The sequence below is a fragment of the Vulpes lagopus genome, chromosome 2, assembly GCF_018345385.1.
Source record: "Vulpes lagopus strain Blue_001 chromosome 2, ASM1834538v1, whole genome shotgun sequence".
In the NCBI taxonomy this organism is placed as follows: Eukaryota; Metazoa; Chordata; class Mammalia; order Carnivora; family Canidae; genus Vulpes; species Vulpes lagopus.
In genome coordinates this window covers 45,982,193-46,007,207 of record NC_054825.1, presented here as the reverse complement: position 1 = coordinate 46,007,207, position 25,015 = coordinate 45,982,193, and the positions used below count along the sequence as shown (strand labels likewise).

General features: G+C 52.6%; 1 protein-coding gene across 5 annotated transcripts in view; it reads right to left on the bottom strand.

Annotated features, from left to right (window-relative positions):
- GRAMD2A (GRAM domain containing 2A) overlaps positions 1-24,955 on the bottom strand; it is a 33,149-nt gene extending 8,194 nt beyond the window's left edge. For 4 of the 5 annotated variants that reach the window (XM_041744584.1, XM_041744583.1, XM_041744585.1 and 1 more), the window contains exons 1-2: positions 24,888-24,955; positions 383-475 (exon numbers count right to left, since the gene is read on the bottom strand). In XM_041744584.1, coding sequence (XP_041600518.1) covers positions 383-475; positions 24,888-24,928 — 134 coding nt within the window. In that variant the 5' untranslated portion in view covers positions 24,929-24,955. Of the gene's footprint in view, positions 1-382; positions 476-10,804; positions 10,852-24,887 lie in introns of those variants that run through there. The other variant, XM_041744581.1, reaches the window with a different exon arrangement.
- Between the last annotated feature and the right edge of the window lie 60 nt (positions 24,956-25,015).

The window sequence follows — 25,015 nt, the reverse complement described above, 5'->3', positions numbered from 1 at the left end:
ATGCCAATTAATTATTAGTCTCAGGTGTACAACATAGTGACTCAACCCTTGCTCATCATGACAAGTGCTCACCTTAATCCCCATCACCTAAGTCACCTGTCCCCCCACCCCCCTCCCCCCTGGTAACCACCAGTTTGTTCTCTAGAGTTCAGAGTCTGTTTCTTGGTTTGTCTCTCTCCCTTTTCCCCCCTTTGCTCATTTGATTGGTTTCTTAAATTCCACATATTAGTGAAAGCATATGGTATTTGTCTTTGACTTATTTCACTTAGCGTAATAGTCTCCAGCTCCCACCATGTCACTGCAAGTGGTAAGAGTTCATTCTTTCTTATTTGCCCCTTCCCACCCCCAAGCCGGATGTACATCTGACTGGGAGGGGCCTCACCTGGAGTCCAGGGGTGCCTGAACCCTGGCTAGCTTCTCTGAGCAGGACACAGGGCTCTTCAGAGAAGCCGTCTTTCCATGCATCTGTTGGTGGCTGAGCAGAAACAGGCCCATGTCAGGAAGGGGGTCTGTGGAACAGCTCTAGGGGAACAGCTCCATGCCCAGGGCAGCTCCTCCGCCCGCACCCAGACCAGCCCTGCCATTCAGGCTGAAGCTGCAGGTGTCACAGTCCAGAGGCCAGCAGCTCAGGCAGGGGTTCTCGGGCCTCCAACAAAGAAGGCAACCACATGCCGCCTTTTCTGGAAGCCTGCAGGTCAGTTTATGCCCAGACGGGAAGGAAAATCAGCCTACCTTGGTGGAGCACCAGGCAGGCAGGCCATCGGCCGCACCCTTGAGAAAGCACAGTGGGAGGGAGGACTCTAAGATTCGCTCCCGGCTGAAAGCAAACGTTTCTGAGATGCCTGGGGAGCACTACCCTAAGCCATCGGGATCTGGGAAAGGATGCTGAGCACGGGAAGCCGAAGCAGCGGTGGGGAACTGGTGCCACAGATGGTGTGGGAGGGGCTCCAGTCAGCCCACAGGTGACTACGGGCTGGGAGGCAGGGGCAGCCCCACACCATGAAGTGGCCTTTGGTGGCCTTCACCTCGGCCCTGAGAGCCAAACCATCTCAAAAATGTCCCAGACAGAGGACCCTGGAGGGAGGAGACACCATCTCCCCGGGCAGGTGGGGTTCCCCAGTGGCTTTCGAGTTCATGCCTCCACTAAACAGCTCCACAGCCCCTTCCCGCCCCTCCAGGGAAGACAGGCTAGGGATCAACACATCAACTGAGAGGGCCGGAAGCTGATGGGAAGAGAGGGCGGCCAAGGAGCAGGGCCAAGGCAGGGCCCTCAGTGGTCACAGGTAGGGTACAAGGCCCCGGGCAGATGAGGAGCCTCAGCAAATACGGAGCTGGGGGCTGAGGCCTGTCACTACGAGCCCCGGGTCCCTCTCGGCTCTGTCACCGGGCAAGTCAAGGTTCTCTTCTTCAGGAACAGAGTTTCCCACTCGGCCGAGATCTGCCAAGACCCTCACAGATGCCTTAGTCTGCGCCCCCTACCATGCTGTGTACACAGGAGGAAACTGAGACCCGCCAGGGGACCAGCTGGACCCAGTGTCACACAAGGAAGAGCCGGGTAACCTCACCGCACAAAATCAGCCCATCCACCAGCCACAGTCACAGGCCTGGTGACCTCTGCCTTTAACCTTATGGAGAATCTTGGTACACACACTAACGTGGGTTTCCTTAATCTTGCTTTAAAAAGTGACACGTTTTGCTAGAGATTTGACCCTTTTGACTCGCAAAGGTAATTACTATATTTATGTGGTTCCCTCCTTTCACATTTCAAGAGGGTTTTCTCTCCCCCCTCTTGATTTTTATTATGCTCATTATAGAAAATATAAAAAGATTTAATACATAAATATGATGATCAAAATCACACAGAAGGAAAGGAAGTCTTCAAAATCACCCGTGGAAAAGATTTATGCATAAATACAGAACCTTTGTGAATGGAATTATGCATTATAATATATATATCTTACTTTTGTTGCTTAATTAACGTGACCTGATGAGGATTCCCCGTGTCCCCGTCCATGACTGAGACAGATTCTCAGAAGTGTAATTCGTGGGTAGAGAGTGCACCTTTCTCGGGCTCTTTACAGCCACTCACAAAGTGCTTCCAGACGCTCTGCTGGTGACCACGGCCATCAGCGCGACATGAGGGCACCTGTTTCCCGACATCCATGGGATGGATGGCTCCCTCACCCTGGCTATTCTCTTTTTCTCACTTTTGCAAATTTGATACGTGGAAATATGCTATTTTCATTTCTCTTTCCGCTCACTGATGGGTTGAGCGAGTTTTCCCACGTATGCATATTAACCACTGGACCTTCACCTGTGAATGGTCTTTGAGGTTCCTCACGTTTGCCTTATTGATTTGTATTAAATGCTTTCTCGAGAATACTAGTCCTCAGTTTATCATTTTTGTGAACATCTCCCCCAGTTTGTCATTTGCCTTTTAGTTCTGTCTCTGGCTTTGTTCCATGTTTGTTTGTTTTTTGGGTTTTTTTTAAAGATTTATTTATTTTTATTTATTTATGATAGAGAAAGAGAGAGAGAGAGAGAGAGAGAGAGAGAGGCAGAGACACAGGAGGAGGAAAAGAAGCAGGCTCCATGCTGGGAGCCCGACGTGGGACTTGATCCTGGGACTCCAGGATCGCACCCTGGGCTAAAGGCAGGCGCCAAACCGCTGAGCCACCCAGAGATCCCTTTGTTCCATGTTCATGTGGGCAGATTCCAGCCGTGTCTCCCACCTCTTGGTTCCTCACTTGGTTTGAGTGCTTTGGTTGGAGAGGCCCCCAAGGCGGAGCATGTATAAGTCCAACCACTGAGCCCTCGGAGAGCTGGACCCCGCAGCCGGTGAGCTCTACTGGGCCGTCAGGAAAGACAAGGACATGGGGCCCGCTCGGAGGAACACAGTCTAACCCAGAGGACCAGAGATAGAGCGAGACCCCAAGAAGGACCTTGGCCATGGTGTCAGAGGCAGGGAGCCCGCTACTCGGGCACTGGAAAGGGTGATTCGAGGTGTCAGGCCTGCAGGAGCTCCGAGAGCACACAGAGGGAGAGTCACAGAAGGGCTCCTACAGAAAAGGAAGCCAAACTTACCAACTGGTAGGACTATCACCTAATCATGCCTGCACGTGGGTTCTAAACTGAACTCATCCTTAGGTCCAGTGTGACCTTCTCAGGGGGGCAGGGGGCTGCCCTTGGCCCTCCCCCGGCCTAGTGGGGAGCCCCCCCTGCAGGCACTCATGGCACCCCAGTCCTGGCCTCCCTCTCGGCACCTGCCACACTGGGTCAGCGCTGGAGTCGCTCATCTCTGGGGCCTCCGGCATGGCAGGGACTCTGCCTCCCCCGTCACCAAAGGCCCCAAGCTGAGTGCGATGCCAGCATGCAGCCACCCATCGGAGGAATGACCGGGTGGGGACAGTAAGTGAGGCTGGAGGAGAGACGGACCAGAGAAAATCTGAAGAAGGCTGTGTCCATTCCCATAGCATCTCCAGGAAGAAAAGAATGGTGGGAAAATGCAGCCACTGGGCGGAAATGACTCTCAGATATCTTTATACTCGGGCGAGTCCTTTACGCAGCATGAGCGGGATGGTTACAAGCCATTCCTACCTGCCCATCTGTGAAGGCCAGTCCCTTCTGTCCTCATAATGCCCTGCTACAGAGACCCTGCCCGTGGCCAGAACGTACCGCTTTCAACGTCACCAAGCCAGACTTTCTACCCATTAGCCTTCTCCCCCACAGGGTTTAGACAAGTCAAAGTAAAAACGTGGGAGCAAAGTCAGATGCGATGGTAGGTCTGGGGCACAATGGTCGCCCTGCCGCAGAAGGCCAGGAAGGAGGCCTCTCTAGCAGGCAGCTGGAGAGTGGGGGACCTGGGTCCCCCCGCCCTGCTGGCAGCCTCCGTGCATTTCCACACACACCTCCTCGAGCCAGCTGCTCCCACCCCGTGTGTTGTGAACCATACCCTTGCTCACGCAGCCCCTCCCACCTCCACACGTGCACTGTGGGGTGACAGCAGAAGTCCCCAAGTCCAGGTCTATTTTTGCAATCAAAGCCCGGCCCCCGTATCATTATTGTCATCAAGGGAATGCAACAGAGGAGATCCAATACTCTGGACATTAGAGGGGGTAGAAAAGGTGGGGAACCCCTCAGAAGGGGCACTTTCACCGGCTAAGCCTGGTCCCAGGGCAAGAGGCCTCTCCAGGGCACACAGCGGGCACCTGTCCTGCCCACAAGCCTTCCTTCCTTCCCTCCACAAATACTGAGCTTCTCACATGTGAGCCCAGTGGGGGGCCGACCACTTGGGGTTGCTGAAAGGGCAGAGGTCAGCGGCTAGCAGAGCTGGGGCGTTCTCAGGCAGTGGAGAAAGGAGGGCCACAGAGAAGGCAGGAGAGGAGAGAAAGACAATGAGGAGGGAACCCAGAGGTACTGGGGTGCAGCTGCCTCCTGCAGAACTGCGGACCACGCTTCTCGGGACCCCTGACGTGCACTCCCTCTGGATGCTTCCCAGGCTCAAAATACTCCCACCAGGCGGCCACTCCCAAATCTGAGCCTCAACCCTTGACACCTCTCCTCCTGAGCTCCAGCTCGCCATCTGGATGCACCCACCAAGGCGAGCTCATTGTCATCCCCCCAGATCTGCTCCCTCTGAGCACCTGACATCCCTGGAAGGCTCCTTCCACCACAGGTGCCCAAGCCGGAACCCCAAGCTCTCTCCTCCCCGCCCCACAACCAATCAGTCCCCAGGGCCCCACCAAGCCTTAACCAGACCCCATCTCGCTGCGCTTGCCTCCGGTCCCCACCATCCTGACCCCGAGCTTGCTCACATGCCCGGCCCTCTCCTGCATCTGCGCCCACAGAGCGCTGGGCCCAGATCTGATCCTGCGGCCTCGCGCTGCTTTCCCTCTCACCTCCTGCACAGGCCTTCCTGCGCCTCCTGCTCCCCTTGCCAGCCTCCCTGCAGGTTCACCTGAGCCCCAGCTTCCGCCCACCGTGTCCTCCCCGGCCCTCCCCAGCCGGACATCCTCCCCACCTGGAATTCCTCCCCACACTCATCCACCCAGGGAATTGCACTCGTTTTTCAAGCCCCAGTTCAAATATCATCTCTTCCGTGAAGCCTTCCCTGATTTCCCCCCTGCAGAGCCGGTCAGTCCCTCCTCTGCAGTCCCCTCTGTCCTGCTGTTTGTCCCAGCACTTACCACACTGGCCTGAGCTGGTCTGTTTATGCATCCGTCTGCCCCCAGGCGACTCTGAGTCCACCAGGGGTGTGTCCTATACATCTCTGTGTCCCCAGCACACAGCAGGCACCCAGTGTTTGCTACCAAGAGGGAAGGAGACAGAGAAAGAAAGAGGGTGACACTCCAAGAGGGAGGAGGGGAAGAAGAAAGCAAGGCAGTGGGAGGGAGAGGCACCACTCGGAGCCCCTGGGCTCACGGAGGCCCTGGGATCACGAGGAGAGGCCCAGCACCACGGGGTACCCTGTCCCTGCTGCCTGGCTGGTCAAAGGGGTCCCCCGGGGTGGGGTGGAGGAAGGCGAGAGAAAGCGGATGAAGGGGCTCGGGTGGGATGGGATGTGGTGAAAGCACAGGCTGGTGGAGGGGACTGACTCCCCACAGGGTTCACCCCCCCGCATGGCCCTGGGCTGGCCTGTGCCCTCCAGCTCCCCTAGCAGCCCCGGGCAAACTTCCCCTGGCCCCTCTGTGCCCCTGGTGGGAGCTGCACCCAGGCCCCAAGCCTGAGCCCCGGGGCATGTGCCAGCATGGGCAGCTCCCCTGGGGCGCCTTGGCACCTCCCAGGCTGCTCCTCCCAGACGTTCAAGGCACTAGAGCATCCTCTGGGGCCTGGCACCCCTGCAGCGGCCAGCCCTGGGGTGACCCCCCCGGAGACACCTCTTCCAAACAGAAAATACTCCTCACCAGCACATCCCCGAAAGCGCAGAACGCCAGCACCCCCAGACCCCCCAGATGGCCCGTCTCTACTTTGACCTGCTGCTCAGCACCCAGCTCCCCACCTTCACAGGGAAGAGAGTCCATCCCGCTAACTCCGCTATGCAGCCTGCTGGGTACCTGCTAACATGACATGGAGAGCTTTCTTAGAAAACAGAGGGCCGCCCGGGTGCCTCCGTGGTTGAGCTTCAGCTCAGATCCTGACCCCGGGGTCATGGGATCGAGTCCCGTATCAGGCTCCCTGCATGGAGCCTGCTTCTCCCTCTGCCTGTGTCTCTGCCTCTGTGTGTGTGTGTGTGTGTGTGTGTGTGTGTGTCTCATGAATAAATAAATACAATCTCTTAAAAAATAAAAAGCAAACAAACAAAAATGATGCCTGAGCCCGGTCTCAGACCCATTAAGTCAGAGCCCCTGGGGTAGCAGCTAGGTAACTACATATTTTTAACTTATTAAAGAATAAACTGCCTACAGAAAAGTGCACAGAAAATCAGTGTACAATCCAATCCATCTCACCAACAGAACACACTTGGAACCCAGCCCCCAGAAACTCAGCCCTTCCCCCGTTCCTTCCAGTCTCATCCCCTCGCCCAGGCCCACAAGGACAGCCACCCTCCAGGTCTCCACGGCACGCGCTGCCTCCGCCTCTGCGGACTTTCTGTGAATAGAATCACACCACGCACACTCTTTCCCGTGGCTTCCTTTACTCAGCGATGCATTTGTGGGGTCCGTCCATGGTGTTGTGTGCAGCTGGAAACTGCACTTTCACTAGTGTTTAGACTACCATTCTGTGGACATGCTACAACTGATTTATTCATTGGACACTAGATGGGCATCTGGGCAGTTTCCAGAGTGGCCAGGAACATTCCACCACCTGTCGTGTGGACACAAGTATTCATTTCTATGGGTAAACACTTGGGATTGGAATTGGTGGGCGGGTTTCAGGCTTTTCAAGGCTCTCAGGTGATTTGAAACACGCAACCAGCGTGAAGAGACCACTGGATGGATCCCGCCCCCCAACTTCTCTCCTTTCTTTGCAGCTCAGAGGGAGAAGCATACCTTCTGGGACCCAGGGTGAATCCTCTGACCCTTCTGTGCCTTCACCCTGCCCCTCTGGATTTCCAGGACACCCTCAGCAAGACAGGAATCACATTGTTCGGAGAGATTTCCTTCATCGGTGAAGGTCACGGAGCACATTTACTAGGTCATGCCAAGGAAGCAGGAGCAACTTTCCATGTGGCAGCGGCTTGGCTCCGTGTCCTTCCCAAGAGCCTCCCTATGTCCCTTTCTGACACACAGCCCAGAAGCTGCTTGACAGGACCTCTGCCAAAGGGAAACTGGAAGAATGTTGATAGAGTCAGGCTTATCCTCAGTACTCTAAAACCTGGAGATAAAAGGCAATCTTCTTTTGCAAAAATAATCCTATGATTTCTGACATAGAAGCTGCACCTCGCTTTCTTTTCTAAGCTGATATTCCTCATCTAGGACAACTGCTTTGCTGTTTCTGCTGACAAGAGGGGAGAAAACCCCACAACTGAATTCCATCCTGGGTGTAAGGGGGGGCCACACGCTGCTCCCAATCCGGCTGTTGGCTCAGCAGCCCTGGCAAAGGACTGAGGTGGGGCAGGTGTGAGCCTACTTCTCAGGAGCAGGTCTGAGAACACCTGCACTAGGGATGCACTTTGACCACCGGTGGCAGCTTGGAGATGAAAGGGAATGGGAACACCAGGTGCCCTGCCTCCCGAGATGTCACAGTCTGCACCCAAGGACCCTGGCACTCCAGACCTACACAAAGCCAGCTGCGAGCTGACCAGGGGCCTCTCTGGAGGAAAAGATGATCTTTTCCGATTCTACTTTTTTTTTTTTTAAAGATTGTGTTTATTTATTTGACAGAGAGAGAGCACAAGCGAGAGGAGGGGGAGAGGGAGAAGCAGGCTCCCCGCTGAGCCAGGAGCCCCATGTGGGGCTTGACCCCAGGACCCCGGGATCATGACCCAAGCCACAGGCAGACGCTTAAGCAGCTGAGCCCCCCGGGGGCCCCTCTGACTTCATCTCTAATGGATCCTAACCAGGGCAGAGCAGGCAGGAGGTGCACAGCCAGAGGCCGTGACGGGCAGGAGGGAGGTTGCTGCAGGGACCCTGGAGCGGAGCCCCTGGTGCCCCCAGCGCCCCTAGAGCTGGCCTAGAGCGAGTGAAGAGGGGGAGAGAGAAGCGGGAGGGGGGGCGGCCCCAGGTGGGAGGGTCAGGGTCTGCCCCCCTTGCCGCTGTTACCCTTCAGTTCTGTGCTGGTGCCCCCAGCACTCGCAGCCAGGCCCGTAGCCCCCCTGCTTTGGCCAAAGCCCTCAAACCAGGGCACCACCATGATGTCACCTGTTGCACTCGCGTGGGACAGGTGGCTCTGGACGCAGGCTCAGCCGGGCCCAGTGACAGAGGCCTGCACTCACTCATGCCCCGTGAGCCCCCCACGGGGAGGGGAAGGATGTCCAGCCCAAGTCCAGCCCCCTCAGTGGCGGGGGCCCCTGGGGAGAAGCAGGGGACAGGTGTGGCTGGGACCTCCAGGCAACAGGCCGCCACGGGTGCAGGACGCGGCTCAGGTCGGAGGAGGGGAGAGCCCAGCAGGTAGGGCGAGAGCTCGAACTCCAGCCTGGCCGACGCCTGCACCCTCTCGGGGCCCGGGGTTCTGCTCTGCTCTCTGCCATAGCCCCCCGGACATTGAGGGGGGGGGTGCTCGGGCCTGGTGCTGTGCTCTCTGCTGGAGCCCCCTGTAGACCTGGGGATGCTCAGGGCCTGGTACTGTGCTCTCTGCTGTAGCCCCCTGTAGACCTGGGGGTGCTCAGGGCCTGGTACTGTGCTCTCTGCTGTAGCCCCCTGTAGACCTGGGGGTGCTCGGGGCCTGGTGTTGTGCTCTCTGCTGTAGCCCCCTGGACCCGGAGGGGAGGGAGGGGGCTCAGGGCCTGGTGTTGTGCTCTCTGCTGTAGCCCCCTAGACACGATGGGGGGTGCGGGGGGAGGCCAAAAGAGGTCTGGGCTGAGATGGCCACACAGGGCCCCCTGTGGGAAGTGGGGTTCCCTGGATCAAACTCCTTCCCCTCCCTCACCCCCACCAAGCCTTTATCTTCTTTGCTCAAAGAACTAAACAAACTGGGAGAGCTGGTCCTTGTGGGTGGCCGCATCCTGGGCGAACAAGGACCCCTCTGAGTTCTGCTGCCAAGAAGGACTCCTACCTACAGGCATCTCGGAAACTCCTGGGCCTTCCACCCAATAGGAGCTGAGAGGCCAAGGCCAGGCTGTCCCCGTCCCCCACTCTTGGCGGCCAGGACACTGCCCACGGCCCAGGTCTCTCTATGGAGCCCAGAGCTGGTGAGCCAAGCCCTTAGCTCCTTGGTTGACCAGCCCCACCCTGGTTAAAGGCCCCCAACTCCCCTCTTCCCTGCTCTCAGGCCTCCTCCACCCAGGCCTGGCTCTTGGGGCACACTAGAAAAGGCCCACGTCCTCACAGGGACAGAATTCAGGATCAAAGTGCTCAAGCTGACTCCTCTCGGGCACTGGGAAGAGTTGCTAATGAGCTGCCCCCCCAGCTCCGTCTGGGCGCTGCTTAGCCAACGTGCTCCTGCCCAAGCTGAGAACTCCTCCCTCTCAACTCTCATCCCCCAACACTGGTAGCTGCGGGCCCCTCCCGCCTTGCCTCCGCACTGGGTGCGCTCAGATGGCTGTATTGCCCATTTATGTGGCTGTCTCCCCACTAGTCTTCCTTATTCATCTCTCACCCTTGGGCCACACACAGCTTCAGGCATGCAGTAAGTGCTCAATAACTGTGTCCTGAATAAACAAAGGCTCCCCGCTGAGAAGCTCCTCTGTAGTTGGTTCAGCAGCACTGGGACCTCGGGACCCAAACACAAGGCCTGGAGGGAGAGCAAGTCACTCCAGTTTGCTTCTGGCTGCCCTCGAGCCCTACCCCCGCCACCCTCCCACCCCCCCACTCCCCCACCCCCACCCCCTGTCACCTTCTCTGGGTCTGCTCCCTTGTAAAATAGGGGCAAATCCCCAGTCTGACCTGCAGATCCTCAGGGCTGCTGTGGGGATCTGAGAGGCTAAGGCCTCCCCCCAGAGGGGGGGGTTGTCTCAGAGCCTTGCCGGCTGAGCCTGAACCCCCCTGCCTGCAGCACTGAGAGCTCTGTGTCCCCATGCACCTTGCAGGGTGCCTAGACGTCCAGCTGCCCCGGGGGAAGCAGGCACAGAGGCACCCACAGAGCTCAATGCTTGAGCTGCACCTCTGCACCTCTCCCCGGGGCTGCAGCCAGACAGCACCTGGGCCCAGCACCCCACCTCTCCTCCCCCGCCTCCACGGGAGGTCTGAGGCCAGAGCTCAGAGGCCTGCGGAGCGAGGACAGTCACCAAGGAGACAAACAGGACAAAGAGCCGAAGCATGGACGCTTAGCTCCTGGGATGTCCAGGGTTAGCCCGGGCTGCACCGTGGAGCAGGCAGCTGGTGCTGCGGGGGGTGACCGGCCTGCTGCGGGCCTCACCCCACGGCGCCCTGCTGCTGCAGAAGCATCTGTGCGAGCTGCCACCCCTGGACGCAGGCACAGACCACTTTTTCTTGGCCGGCCACTTAGGGCCTGGCCCTTTCCAGACAAGAAGCTGGTCATTCAGGTCTAAACACAGACTGGCTTTCATTAAGAAACAGAGCACCCCTGTGCTCCTGGAGGCTGCCCTGTGCCGGGCCTGCCCAGGGAGGACCCCCAGGCAGCCCCAGCCACCCAGCGCCCCCACTCAGGGCTGCCAGGGGGCTTGGCTGCTCCCGGGACAAGTCCGCTCCGTCCAGCCATGGATACCACCCAGCGCACCCCATTCCCACCAGCCTGTAACACCCACCTCCGGATCCCTGTCTGTGGCCCCAAGCCTGGGGGAGTCGGGGCAGGAAAACAGAGAGGCGGGCCTGGAAACCCCTCTCACTGCTATGGGGGCTTGGAGAAGCCACTCCCTCTCTCTTGGGCCTCAGTTTCTCTCTGCAAAGGGGCGAGAAAGCCTCAGCCCAAGAAGGAAAGCAGATGTTGTCTGAGGGGAAAAAACAAGGCAGAGTTAGGAGCTGGGTGAACTGCAAATGGCCACTGACCATCCTGTGGTCAAAGGGTCTCCTCTCCCAGGAGAGGCTGGCAGGATCATGGTCCTTAAAGGGCCGCCAGCCTCTCTGCCTCCCAACTGCAAACACCAGCTCTGTGTCAGTGCTGTGTATACTAGGAGGGATAAGGCAAGCTGCTATCCCCGAAATGCCTGGCGGGAGAGGCAGACATGAAACAAATATTTATACAAATCAACACATAATTATAACTGTGTAATCTACGCTATGAAAGAAGAGCACAGTGTCCTAGTTGGACCCCTGTCAGGGAGTCCTGACTCAGCATTGGAAAGCAGGGAGGATTTCCCTAAGAAGCAGTGGCATTTTGAGCTGATAGCCAATGTATGCTGATCAGATGGGGGGCGGGTATTTGGAAGGAATTAGAAAGGGGTCATTGTAGAGGGTTTATGATGGGTGTGCAAAGGCCCTGAGACCAGAGGTGTGTAGCATGTATGAAGCACCTAAACAGAGCCTTTGTGTTTAGAGGGTGGAAGTAGTGAAGTGGTGAACAATGAGGCTAGCGAGGTTGGCAGGGCCAGATCATGCAGGGGGAACCCCTGTAAGGGTTTTGGTCATTTTCTTAAAAGCAGTGGGGAATCAATAAAGGGATTTAAACAGGGAAATACACTATCAACTTTGTATCTTAAAGAGATCATTCTGACACATAGATTCGCTTGAAAGTAATCCAAAGGAGGTGGGGAAGGGGGAGTAAAGGTAAGTATTGATGAAACAGGGACAATCTTCTATTGATGGTTATTACAGCAGGGTGATGGATACATGGGGATCCATCCTACAACTCTCTCCTTTTTTTATGTTTAAAATTTCTCCATGGAGACAGAGCAGTTAGGAGACCGGATTCCAACGGAGAGATGATGTCCCAGACTTGGTGGCAGTGGTGATGGAGGCCAGGGATGGATTCAGGATATATATTTCGAAATAAAATCAACCTGGCCTGGTAATCCACTGGATGTGAGGTATAAGAGAAAAAATATCAAGTATGAGCCCAGATATCTGGCATAAACAAGTAGGATACTGCTCTGTTTTGCTGAGATGAAACAGGAAAATACATCGGAAAAAAAAAAGGCATATTCGAAGAAACAACCTGAGTTGTCTTAAAGTTCTGTGAGAAACATTTAAGTGGAGATGTCAAGCTATTTAGGAATAAGGAGCTCAGAAAAAAGGTCAAGGATAAAGGGATAAATTTCTGAGTTACTGGCCCAAGAATGAGTGCAGGAGCTAGGAAAGTCAATACACAAAGAAGAGAAGCTATCAATAGAGGTACCAAAACCAAATAGGAGAAAGATTAGTGTTTTCAACAAATGGGACTGGGAAAGCAAGATATTCACATGCAAAAGAATTAAGTTGGACCCCTAGCTCACACCATATATAAAAATAAGCTTTAAAATGTTAGAGCTAATACCACAAAACTTTTAGAAGAAAACAGGTGTAAATCTTTGTGACCTTTGATTAGGCAATGGTCTCTCAAGATATGATATCAAAAGGAAATAAAAAGAAAGATAAAATGAGCCTTATCAAAATTGGAAAACTTTGTGTTGCTAATGATATCATCAAGAAAGTGAAGACAACCCACAGAATGAGATAAAATATTAGCAAATCATATATCTGATAAAAGACTAATATCCAAAATATATAAAGAACTCCAAAGATAAATACCGTGTGATTCTACTTATGAAAAGTACCTAGAGTATCAAATTCAAAGAAACAGAAAGTGGAATGGTGGTTGCCAAGGGCTGGAAGGAGGAGAAAGTGGAGACGTATTTAATGAATATTTCAGTTTCGCAAGATCAAAAATTTCTGGAGACCAGTTGCACAACAATATGAATATGCTTAACACTACTGAACTGTATAAATGCACTAGAAATGGTTAAGATGATAAGTTTTATGTTATGTGTTTTCCTTGACCACAATTAAAATAAAAATTTTTTAAGAAATATTTTTTTTCCTAAGGATTTGAGGGAGAGGGAGAGAGTGTGCACACATGTGTGCGGGAGGTGGGGAGAGGGGCCCAAGGAGAGGAAGAGAGAAACCCAAGCAGACTCCACGCTGAAGGTGGAGCCCGATCCAGGACTCAATCTCACCACCCTGAGATCCCCACTGGAGCCCAAACCAAGAGTACATCACTGAGGCACTAAAAAGAACTCTTAAAATTGAATGATATAAATTAATTAATTTAAAAATTTTTTAAAAATGAATGCTAAAGACAAGTAATCCAACTAAAAATGGGCAAATGTTTGAAGAAACATTTTCCTCCAGGTGATGTCAAGTGACCAATAAGGACATGAAAAGATGCTCAACATCATTAGCCACTGGAGAAATACAAACCGAAACCACAATCAGATATCACTTCACGCCCGCCGGGAGACCATAACCAATATTAGGTGTTGGTGAGGACGCAGAGAAATTGAACCCTCATATATTGCTAGTGGGAATGCAAAATGGTACAACTGCTTTGGAAACCAGTCTGGTGGTTCCTCAAACGGTTAACCATAGAGTTACTATATGACAGGGCAATGGCACTCCTGGGTACACGCCCGGAGAGAACTGAAAACGTGTCCACACAAAATCTTATACAATAAGGCTCGTGGAATTATGATAATTAGCCCCCCAGAATGGAAACAGCTCAAATACCCATCAAGTGAGAACAGAGAAACTGCGGTACATCCCTGCGGTGGGATAGTACTGAGCCAGGAAAAGGAGGGAAGGACTGATTCAAGCTACAATATGAAAGAACCTTAAAAACCCTACACACCAAGCGAAGGAAGCCAGTTAGGAAAGACCCCGTGCTGTAGGATTCCGAGGACGGGAAGTGTGGAGAACTGGCAAATCCAGGGAGACAGGAGATGAGTGGCTGCCAAGATGCTGGGGGAAGGGGAAATGGGAAGTGACTCATGTGCATAGGGTTTCTTTTTGGGGTGACAAAACTGGTCTGGAATTCAACAGTAGGGAGAGCTGCACAACTGGGGGAACACATGAAAGCCACTGAGTTGTACACTTTCAAAGGGTGGATTTTGTGGTATGTGGGTTAGATCTTGAGGAGGAGGAGGGGGAGGAGGGGCATCTGGGACCCAAAGAAGCACCACCACTTAAGGATCTGGGGGGGAGAGGCCCCCAGGGGACTAGGGGAGAGGGAGCCGAGAGGTAGGAAGAAAACTAGAGGCCATAGAGGGAGTTGCCCTGGGAGCCCAGGAGGGTTTCAGGCAGGGAGGCGGAGGCCGGGCCCTGAGCCCCTGCACCGCAGGGACCCTGCTGGCCTGCTCCTCCTTGCCTCTCACCCAGGCTGGTGGGTGCCCCCGGGACACCCAGCGGGGACAGGCCTCTGAGAGCCCCTCTGGTCCCCTGTGCCCCCCACCCCAGGGTCCAGCCGCGCCTGCATCCTCACCTGTGGAGCCTCTCCTCCCCCCGGGGCACCCGCACCCCGAATGCCACACCTGGGGCTGCCGTGCTGCTGATGCCCCCAGCTGCCAGGGTCCCGGGGCCAGAACCCCGACCTGGTCTTAGGGCCTTGCAAGGCCTGGGACCTCTTCCTCCGGGGGGGCGGGCGGGGGAGGCTCCTGATGGTCTAATGGGTGGAAACTTCCAAGGAACCCCTGCTCTTGCCCTTATTATCCCACAAGGTTCTGGAGGTTCCAGCCAAGGCACAAAAGCAAGAAAAAGAAAGAAAAGCTTTAGACGCTAAAAAGAGAGTGTTTTAAATTTATTTTTATTCTCTCTCTTTTTTTTTTTTAAAGTCAGCTCTATACCCAGCATGGATTTTGAACTCACCACCCCGAGATCAAGAGTTGCATGCCCCACTGACTCGGCCAACCAGGAGCTCCCCGAAAAAGAGAATTTTTATTTGAAAGATGGTAAGATAAACTATCTAGAGGACACACAATCAACTGAAAAAAAAAAGAAAAGAAAAGAAAGTGGCCTAGACATTCTTATATTTGGACACTGGGTTAGACAGGGCTGTGGGAGGGATAGACACATACTGAGCTCCTACGGAGTTTATTATTCTAGGGATTATAAGATCTACATAAAAGTCAATAGTTTCTCTATAGACCCATGATAAAATCTATCTATCTATATTTATTTATATACACATATATATTATAAAATATATAAACATTATAAAATATATTGGGGAAAATGATTCTATTGATATGGCAACAATACATATAAAACATCCAAGAATAAACTTTTACTATGTAGAAAGTCCACAAGAAGAAAACCACAGACATTTTTTAAATGACATAAAAGAAGACTTGAATAAAGTCATCTTCTTGAGTGGGAAGATTCAAAGTTTTTTTTTTTTTTTCAAAGTTTTTAAAGAAGTGAATTTATTTCAAATTTAACGCAAGGGCTTGCCCTACCAGATGTCCAAACAAAGCGAGAGCAATCACAGCTAGAGCAATCAAAATACAATGGTATTTACTGCCTTAGGAAAGATAAACAGTTCCTAACAGGGAGTCCAGAACATGATCTATGGATATCTGAGAACTTAGTACCTGATAAAGAAGGTGTTTCAAAATAAGTAAGAGAAGAATGGATTGTCCAATAAATGATATTGAGGCAATTGGCTATCTCACACCATTCACAAAAATAAATTCCAAGGAGATTAAACATCCAAAATTTTCTTTTTTTTTTTTTTTTTTAATTTTTTTATTTTAATTTTTATTTATTTATGATAGTCACAGAGAGAGAGAGAGGCAGAGACACAGGCAGAGGGAGAAGCAGGCTCCATGCACCGGGAGCCCGACGTGGGATTCGATCCCGGGTCTCCAGGATCGCGCCCTGGGCCAAAGGCAGGCGCCAAACGGCTGCGCCACCCAGGGATCCCCAAAAATTTTCTAAATAAAGAACTAAAATAAAATACAGGAGGACATGAACATATTAGGAAAGATCTTTCTAAGCAAGATGTAAAATCCAGAACACATAAAAGATTTAATTGCATAAAAAATTAAAAACTTTGGGATCCCTGGGTGGCGCAGCGGTTTAGCGCCTGCCTTTAGCCCAGGGCGCGATCCTGGAGACCCGGGATCGAATCCCATGTCGGGCTCCCGGTGCATGGAGCCCGCTTCTCCCTCTGCCTGTGTCTCTGCCTCTCTCTCTCTCTCTCTCTGTGACTATCATAAATAAATTTTTAAAAAAATTTAAAAAAAATTAAAAACTTTGTATATCAAAATGTAATAAAAAATTGATATTTTTAAACATATAATGAGCTCATCCAAGTCAGTAAGAAGATGTAAACGATCTAATAGAAAAGTGAGCAAAGAATATTGAACAGGCAAGTCACAAAAGAAGAAATATTTCTCTTAACTATCTTATTGGTAAAACTTAAAAAATTACAGTGCTCAGTATCACCAAGGATGTATCACAAATCTACAGATCCTTTGAACCAACAATTCCATCTCACAGAAACTTGGTATAAGGAAAATAGATGGACAAGTAGGCAAAAATTTATATTCATATGGTTAACAATTATATGAAAAAAGTGGAAATGCCTAAATAATATTTTATCAATATCATAGATTCCTGTGCAATTGACTAAAATAGTGGAATATAGTTGCATGTGCTCATAGAAAAAAAGTTCAATATGTGTTGTTTAGTGAAAAGTAGGTATAGATTAGTAAGATATAATTAATCCATTTATAAAATTTAACCTTCTATACCTAAGGGTATTTATCAAACCAGAGTGATTCTATCTCGTGTGAGAATTATAGGGTGATTTTTACTCTCTTTAATTTCTCTTTTATTTAAGCTTATTATAACAGGCATGTAATACTTTCAAAATCAGCAAAAACAATAAAGATTACTTTTTTAATATTTAAAATAAAAGGTAGATATGATATCTTCTTTTTTACTTATTAAATGCCAAAGGCCTAAAAGTTTAATAATATCTACTGTCAAGGGATCCCTGGGTGGCGCAGCGGTTTAGCGCCTGCCTTTGGCCCAGGGCGCGATCCTGGAGACCCGGGATCGAATCCCATGTCGGGCTCCCGGTGCATGGAGCCTGCCTCTCCCTCTGCCTATGTCTCTGCCTCTCTCTCTCTCTCTGTGACTATCATAAATAAATAAAAATTAAAAAAAAATATATATCTACTGTCGATCAACATGCTAATGAATGGGCAGTCTTACCCAATACTGCGTGGTAGGGCAGGGTGAGAAAAGGTACATACATTTCATATGTAGATACCCATCCCACCCATAAATTCAACCTCTAACAACCTATTCTTAGAAAACAACTGGACACAAATTTAAATGTATCAGAATGTTCACTGAACTGTAGTTAGAAGAAAAAAAGAACAATAGGGCATGAACAAATTGCAGTTTATTCATGGAATGAAAGGCTGGGTAACAATTAAACTGATATTTATCAAGTTATTTATTAAAACTAAATCTCTATGAAGCCCTAACTTTATTCTTAAAAAGAATAATATTACATAACATTGGGAAAAGCATTATATAGAACAGCATGCATAATAAAATATAAGTGGGAAGGATGCTCACCAAAATTCCAACAATATTTTTCTCCATGAGTTGGGATTTTAGGTGTTTTTAAAATTTTTCTTCTTTATACTTTCCTGCACACTTTGCCTGAATTTTATGATCACAATGAAGTACTTTCATTTGATGGAAAGAATAAAAAGGAAGGAGAAAGAGATAGCAAGAAAAAGACTTGTTTCAAGGGCACAGCAATAATAATAAACACCTCTGAAACTCCAAATTCCTAACACCTCACTCTTCTTACGTGAAAACCCTCTAAATCCAACAGAAAAAGAAACCTTGATTTTTAAAATGGACTTTGCCAAATCCCCACATGTGATAACACTGCACAAAACTAAACACACACACACACACACACACACACACACCAGTGTATGTAAAACCAGTGAGATCCAAATAAGGTCAATGGGTTATATCAATGTCAGTTTTCTGGTTGTGCCATGGTGCTCTCATTATACAGGATGTTACACTGGGAGAAACTGGGTGAAAGATATGTGAGATCTTTGCATTACTTCATACAATTGCATGTGAATCTACAATTATCTCTAAATATAAAATTTATTTCAGAAAAATGAACTTTGCACCTTTGAAAGGAAAGCAGACCTAAAGATTTCTTAAAGCTGGGGCTGGATCCTTAGAGAGGCCTGGTCTCAGATTCTCAAAGGTGGAAGCACTGCAGGGGAACTAACTTTTGGTGGCATCTCTCTCAAGCCATTGCACAGCCTGAGAACCTTTGAAGCAAGCCAGATGTGACTCTGTCTTATGGATAAAGAAAGGGAGGCTCAGAGCCAGTAGTAATAACTCAGGAGAAAGGAACTGAATCCAGGTCTTTAACTAAGCCTCTTTTTATCATTCTATCACAGGGACTACATATCTGAGAATGACTTAAAGGAAAAAAACAAACAAACAAACACCTCATTCAGTGTTACCCACATCAAGGAACTTGTTATAAGGAAATAAATAGTCCAGTGGATTAAAGAAAAAAAAAGGTAAAGTTGCAATCAGGTACAAGGGATCTAAAAATGTGTACCTACATGTGAATATCATCCATCAGGTGTGTCATGCAGAAAGTTCTGTTAGAAAGTTCTTTCCAACACCCAAATGGACCTTGTCCTAACTAATGATCCTTCACCAAGGAACAAACCTATGTCATCCTGTCCCTTCCTTAATAAAACTAGATCTCCACTGTTAGTGCTATACCTCAGTGACCAAATAGTTAAAGAAAGGGCATTTCTTTATAGAAAGATTCAAGCTAATAGATGGTGAAAAAGTGATAGAATTAGAGCAACATCATTTTAAAGTCCTAATGAATAATGTGTCTAAGGGAAATAATCATCAGTGGCCACTAACATCCCCCAAGACAAAGAACTAGGTCTAATGATCCTGTGCTAACCTAACCCCTCCAGTGCTTAATACCTTCTTGAATCTGACCAACCCCAAGTTATAGGAAATACAGGGCTCACAGGAACATTTTGAACACCATCAACAAACTGGGAAATGGTATTGGACAAATAATCTGATTTTTTTCAACAAATAAATTGCAAGGAAGGGGCACCTGATGGGCTCAGTCAGTAGAGCATGCAACTCTTGATGATCTCAGGGTGTGAGTTCAAGCTCAATGCTGGGTATGGAGATTAGTTAAAAATTTCAAGGGAAAAAAAAAGAAGAAATGGTAGGGGGATCTATATATTACATTATAGAGATATAGATATAAAGATTCAATATGTTAACCAATTGCATAAACCTCATTCAGATCCTTATTAAACTAAATAATGGTACAAAGACATTTATGAGACAATGGGGAAACTTTAGATGCTAACTCACTGGTGATTCTAAGGAGTGACTGTTATTTTTTAGGTGTGAAAACAGTATTGTAGTCATATTTTTTAAAGACTTTACCTTTCAAAAAAAAAAGATTTTATCTTTTATAGATATACACTGAAATAGCTCTGGATCAAATAATACCTTAGATTTGCTTCAAAACAATCCAGGTGTGAGAGAGGAGGAAGATATATATGAAATAAGGCTGGCCCATAACTTGATAATTACTGCGTGATGGGCACATCCTGCTTATTATACTAGTCTCTCTTTTCATATACGTTTGAATTTTTCTGCAAGAAAAGGATTTAATGATGAAAAATATAAGCATTTTTCAACCTGTTTGGTAGTCAAGGAAGCCCAGTATGAATATAAAGTCTGAGGTATTGTCACTAGGTTGTTTTATTTTATTTTTAAGTCTTTTTAAAAAGACTTATTTATTTTAGAGAGAGAGAGAGCTGGTGCATGGGCCAGGGAGAGAGAGAGGAGAAGTAGCTTCTCCACTGAACAGGGAGCCCAACATGGGCTCAACCTCAGGACCCTGAGATCATGACCGGAGCTGAAACCAAGAATCAGACACGTAACCGACTGAACCACCCAGGCGCCCCTGTCAGTGAGCTGTTTTAAAATAACTTTTCTGGATAGTCCTTCTAAATTCAAAAATTATTTTAAAAAGCACTTTGTGTGGCTCTGGTTGGTATGGGCAAGTTTTGAATAATCCTGTTAATGTTAACACAAAATAGAAATATTTAAATTTTTTTCTGAAGAGACAAAGAAAATCTTTATAACTGGTCCCAGTTGTTTGCTCAGACATACCACCCATGCTGCTGCTCTGACCCTAAGTCAGAGGAAAAGAGATGCCAATGAAATAAAAGGCCACTACGATTTTGACAATTATTTAATATACCATCAATGTCCCACATCACCCTGTTAGAAGGAAAAGGAATTCATGTTTGATTTATTTATTTTTTAAAAGATTTTATTTATTTATTCATGAGAGACAGAGAGAGAGAGAGAGGCAGAGACACAGGCAGAGGGAGAAGCAGGCTTCCTGCGGGGAGCCCAATGTGGGACTCGATACCAGGACCCCGGGATCACGCCCTGAGTCAAAGGCAGACGCTGAACCACTGAGCCACCCAGGTGTCCCAATTCGTGTTTGATTTAAACTCACTTTTTTTTTTTCAAGATTTATTTATTTATTTGAGAGAGAAAGTGAGAGAGGGGGGATGAGGTAGTGCAGAGGAGAGGGAGAGAGAGTCTTAAGCAGACATCGTGCTGAGTGTGACATGGGGCTCCTTTCCAGGACCCTGGGACTATGACCGGAGCTGAAATCAAGAGTCAGACGCTTGACCAACTATGCCACCCAGGCGCCCCCAATTTAAACTAATTCTTTATGTGTTTCCTATTTCAGATTAAAATAGAAATAGTGTGGGGCACCTGGTTAGCTAGTCAGTAGAGAGAGTGACTCTTGATCTCAGGGTTATAAGTTCAAGCCCCACATTGGGTGTAGAGATTATTTAAAAAAGGAAAAAAGAAAAAAAGAAATAGTGCCCGCCAGAAACACATCTGTTTCAAAAACTCACCATGTGATTTTCTAGTGGATATTAAACATCACCTGAGGAAACATGCGGTTAATTTAAGACTAGGACTTGAAGAGTGGCTCAAACTCCAAGGGTTATTAAAACTCCAGTCCTGGAACACCTGGGTGGCTCAGTGGTTGAGCGTCTGCCTTTGGCTCAGGTCGTGATCCCGGGATTCTAGGACTGAGTCCTGCATCGGGCTCCCCGCAGGGAGCCTGCTTCTCCCTCTGCCTGTGTCTCTGCCTCTCTCTCTGTCTCTCTCATGAATAAATAAAATGTTAAAAAAAAAAAAAACTCCAGTCCTAATATAGACCAAACAATTTCTTAACATTTACTTGAGACAGCAAGAGAGAGAGAGATGAGTATGGGGAGAGGGGCAGCAGGAGAAGAAGAATGAGAAGCAGACTCCTTGCTTGGCAGGGAGCCCGATGCAGGACTCGATCCCAGGACGCTGGGATCATGACCCGAGCCAAAGGCAGATGCCTAACCGACTGGGCCTCCAGATGCCCCTATGACCAAACATTTCCAGAGCAGTAAAAATGTGTCGATGTGGTAGGGAGAAGGGAGGAAACAGCTTACCCTGTAGAGGCTTACATTCTTGGGGGAAAAAACCCTTCCTTCTGGAATCTGTGCTATAGCAGGCAGGTAATCCTTGGAGGGAGTGGGGGTTAGCTTCTTATCACACAGGAATCTCTGTTCCCAGGGGCTTCTGGTCTCCCCCTCTTCTTCCCTTCCTACATTAGTAAACACTTGGGGGATTAATCAAAGCTTCAAAGGTTGGTGATGACAAATGGTGCCAGATTGATGCCCTGCAGTCCAGGTGAAGAGCAACACAATGGCCCAGACCGACTCCACCCCAAACTTACACTTGGCACCAGAGATAGCTGCAGTATTGTGGGGGCTTATTTTCACTTTTCAGGAAAGGAGACAAGCAAGTTATGAACCAACTTCTGATTCCCAGAGGAAGGCCCTTCATGCTGGTTGGGTGGACACGGTATGTGGCCTTCCGCGCCCAGGCTACATCTTAACCAGGTTAGGGACTGGGCAGAGCCACCCAAGAGGCGCTAGTAAGATCAGCGGGAGCCTGGCTGGCATAGACTCATGTTGAGTACTCCCCACCTCACCTCGGGAGTCCTCTGGGGGGGATGAGCTGGCGCACAGGTCTTTCTCTCTGCATGGAGCCTTTGGGGGGCTCACCTAAGTTCAGAATTTTGAAAGCCACCTGTAGCATCAGGGCATGGACAGGGCCAGGGCTGTCCAGTCTAGGCTAATTCAGAAACCTCTCCCTAAGGCAAGTCAGGAAGAACTTCCATTTGGTCCCTGCGGAAAGTCCTGGAAGCTCCGTGACAGCTTCCGTCAGCTTTGCCCTCTGGACCCGGTCCTGTCCATTTGCTCCAGAGATGCTCACCGCTGCCCTGGCCCTGTCAAACCCTCACCTGTGTCGATCAGCGTGGGCCGGACTCCAGCCAGCACAATCGGAGCACAGGAGACGGGGTGTGCTGGTCCCCTCACTACGGGGTCTAGTCTCTGAAAAGCGCTGGACTTTGGAGCCAGCTAGAGGCGCACCTGGGGCGAAGACCTCACAGACCCCGGGCGCCTCTCTCAGCGCTGGGAGCCTGATCCCCCAAGGACGGGACACCCTTACCCAGGAGGAGGGGGGAGGCGAGCAAAGAAAATCAGGGTACATGACAGCTGGGTGGAGGCCCACCGGCCTCTGAAAACAGGTCAGGGGGGTCCCCGAGGGTGCAGCCGGGCGGCCCGGGGCAGGACCCGCACGTTCACCCGCTGCCCCGCGCTGGCGGCCGGGCCTGGCTGCCTCCGGGGCTCAGGCTGCGGCGCTGGGACCTGCAGCTTCGCTCCGGCCGGTCCTCCCCAGCAGCCCCGCCCGCGGCGCCCGGGACCTCCGGGGCGGAGACCACAGCCCTTGCCTACCTGAAGCAGCACCTCCAGCCTGCCCAGCCCCCTTGCCCCGTGCTCCGCGGCAGGAACCGTCCCTCCTCCCGACGCGACTTTGGATCAGTCTCCAGGCGGAGGGGCGGCCCCTGCAGCGCGGGTGCGGCCGAGTCGTGCCCGGACAGCTCCGAGCTGCCTCGGGGCCGCGGCGGGCCGAGCCGGCGGGGGGGGGGGGGGGGGGGGCTCCGGGACCAGCAGGAAGCGCCCGACTTGGGGTGAGGGGCGCCAGGACGAAGGACCCGGCTCGGCTGCGGACCGCACGCACGGATAGATGGACGGACGGACGGACGGACGGACGGACAGCGACGTCCTGAGGCCGCGCGGGCTTCCCCCATCCCCGGGACGGAGCACGGGGCGCCCACGGCCGGGCCCTCTGCCCCCGCCAACACCTCGCAGCCCCCGGAGGCGCCCGGGCCCCCGCCGCGCCGCGCAGCCCTGGACACCCCCGGACAGCCCGGGACACCCCCGGACACCCCCGGACAGCCCCGGACACCCCCGGACAGCCCCGGACAGCCCCGGACACCCCCGGACAGCCCCGGACAGCCCCGGACACCCCCGGACAGCCCCGGACAGCCCCGGACACCCCCGGACACCCCCGGACAGCCCCGGACAGCCCCGGACACCCCCGGACAGCCCCGGACACCCCCGGACAGCCCCGGACAGCCCCGGACACCCCCGGACAGCCCCGGACAGCCCCGGACACCCCCGGACATCCCGGGACACCCCCGGACACCCCCGGACACCCCCGGACAGCCCGGGACACCCCCGGACACCCCCGGACACCCCCGGCCAGCCTCGGCCAGCTCCGGACACCCCCGGACAGCCCCGGACAGCCCCGGACAGCCCCGGACAGCCCGGACAGCCCCGGACACCCCCGGACAGCCCCGGACAGCCCCGGACACCCCCGGACACCGGACACCCCCGGACAGCCCCCGGACAGCCCCGGACAGCCCGGGACACCCCCGGACAGCCCCGGACAGCCCCGGACAGCCCCGGACAGCCCGGACACCCCGGACACCCCCGGACAGCCCCCGGACAGCCCGGACACCCCCGGACACCCCCGGACACCCCCGGACAGCCCCGGACACCCCCGGACAGCCCCGGACAGCCCCGGACACCCCCGGACACCCCGGACAGCCCCGGACGACACCCCCGGACAGCCCCGGACAGCCCCGGACACCCCGGACAGCCCCGGACACCCGGGACACCCCCGGCCAGCCCCGGACAGCCCCGGCCAGCCCCGGACACCCCCGGACAGCCCCGGACAGCCCCGGACACCCCCGGACAGCCCCGGACAGCCCCGGACAGCCCCGGACAGCCCCGGACAGCCCCGGACAGCCCCGGACATCCCGGGACACCCCCGGACAGCCCCGGACACCCCCGGACACCCCCGGACAGCCCCGGACAGCCCCGGACACCCCCGGACAGCCCCGGACATCCCGGGACACCCCCGGACAGCCCCGGACACCCCCGGACACCCCCGGACAGCCCGGGACACCCCCGGACACCCCCGGACACCCCCGGACAGCCCCGGACACCCCCGGACAGCCGGACACCCCCGGGCACCCCCGGACACCCCCGGACAGCCCCGGACACCCCCGGACACCCCCGGACACCCCCGGACAGCCCGGGACACCCCCGGACAGCCCCGGACAGCCCCGGACACCCCCGGACAGCCCCGGACAGCCCGGGACACCCCCGGACACCCCCGGACAGCCCCGGACACCCCCGGACAGCCCCGGACACCCCCGGACAGCCCGGGACAGCCCCGGACACCCCCGGACACCCCCGGACAGCCCCGGACACCCCCGGACAGCCCGGGACACCCCCGGACACCCCGGACAGCCCCGGACACCCCCGGACAGCCCCGGACACCCCCGGACAGTCCTGCAGCGGAGCCCAAATTCCGGTGGCCCGGAGTGCCTGCCCCGCGGCCAGAAGGGGCCCAGGCGCCGAGACCCCGCGGGCCGCAGCCCCTTACCTGCCCGCCTCGGCGGCCTCGCCCCGGCTCGGAGCGGTCATCGCGGAGCCTCCCGCGAGCGCCGGAGACCCCGCGGCCAGACCGAGCGCCCGGCCCCGCCCCGCCCTCCCATTGGCTGCCGGCGCGGG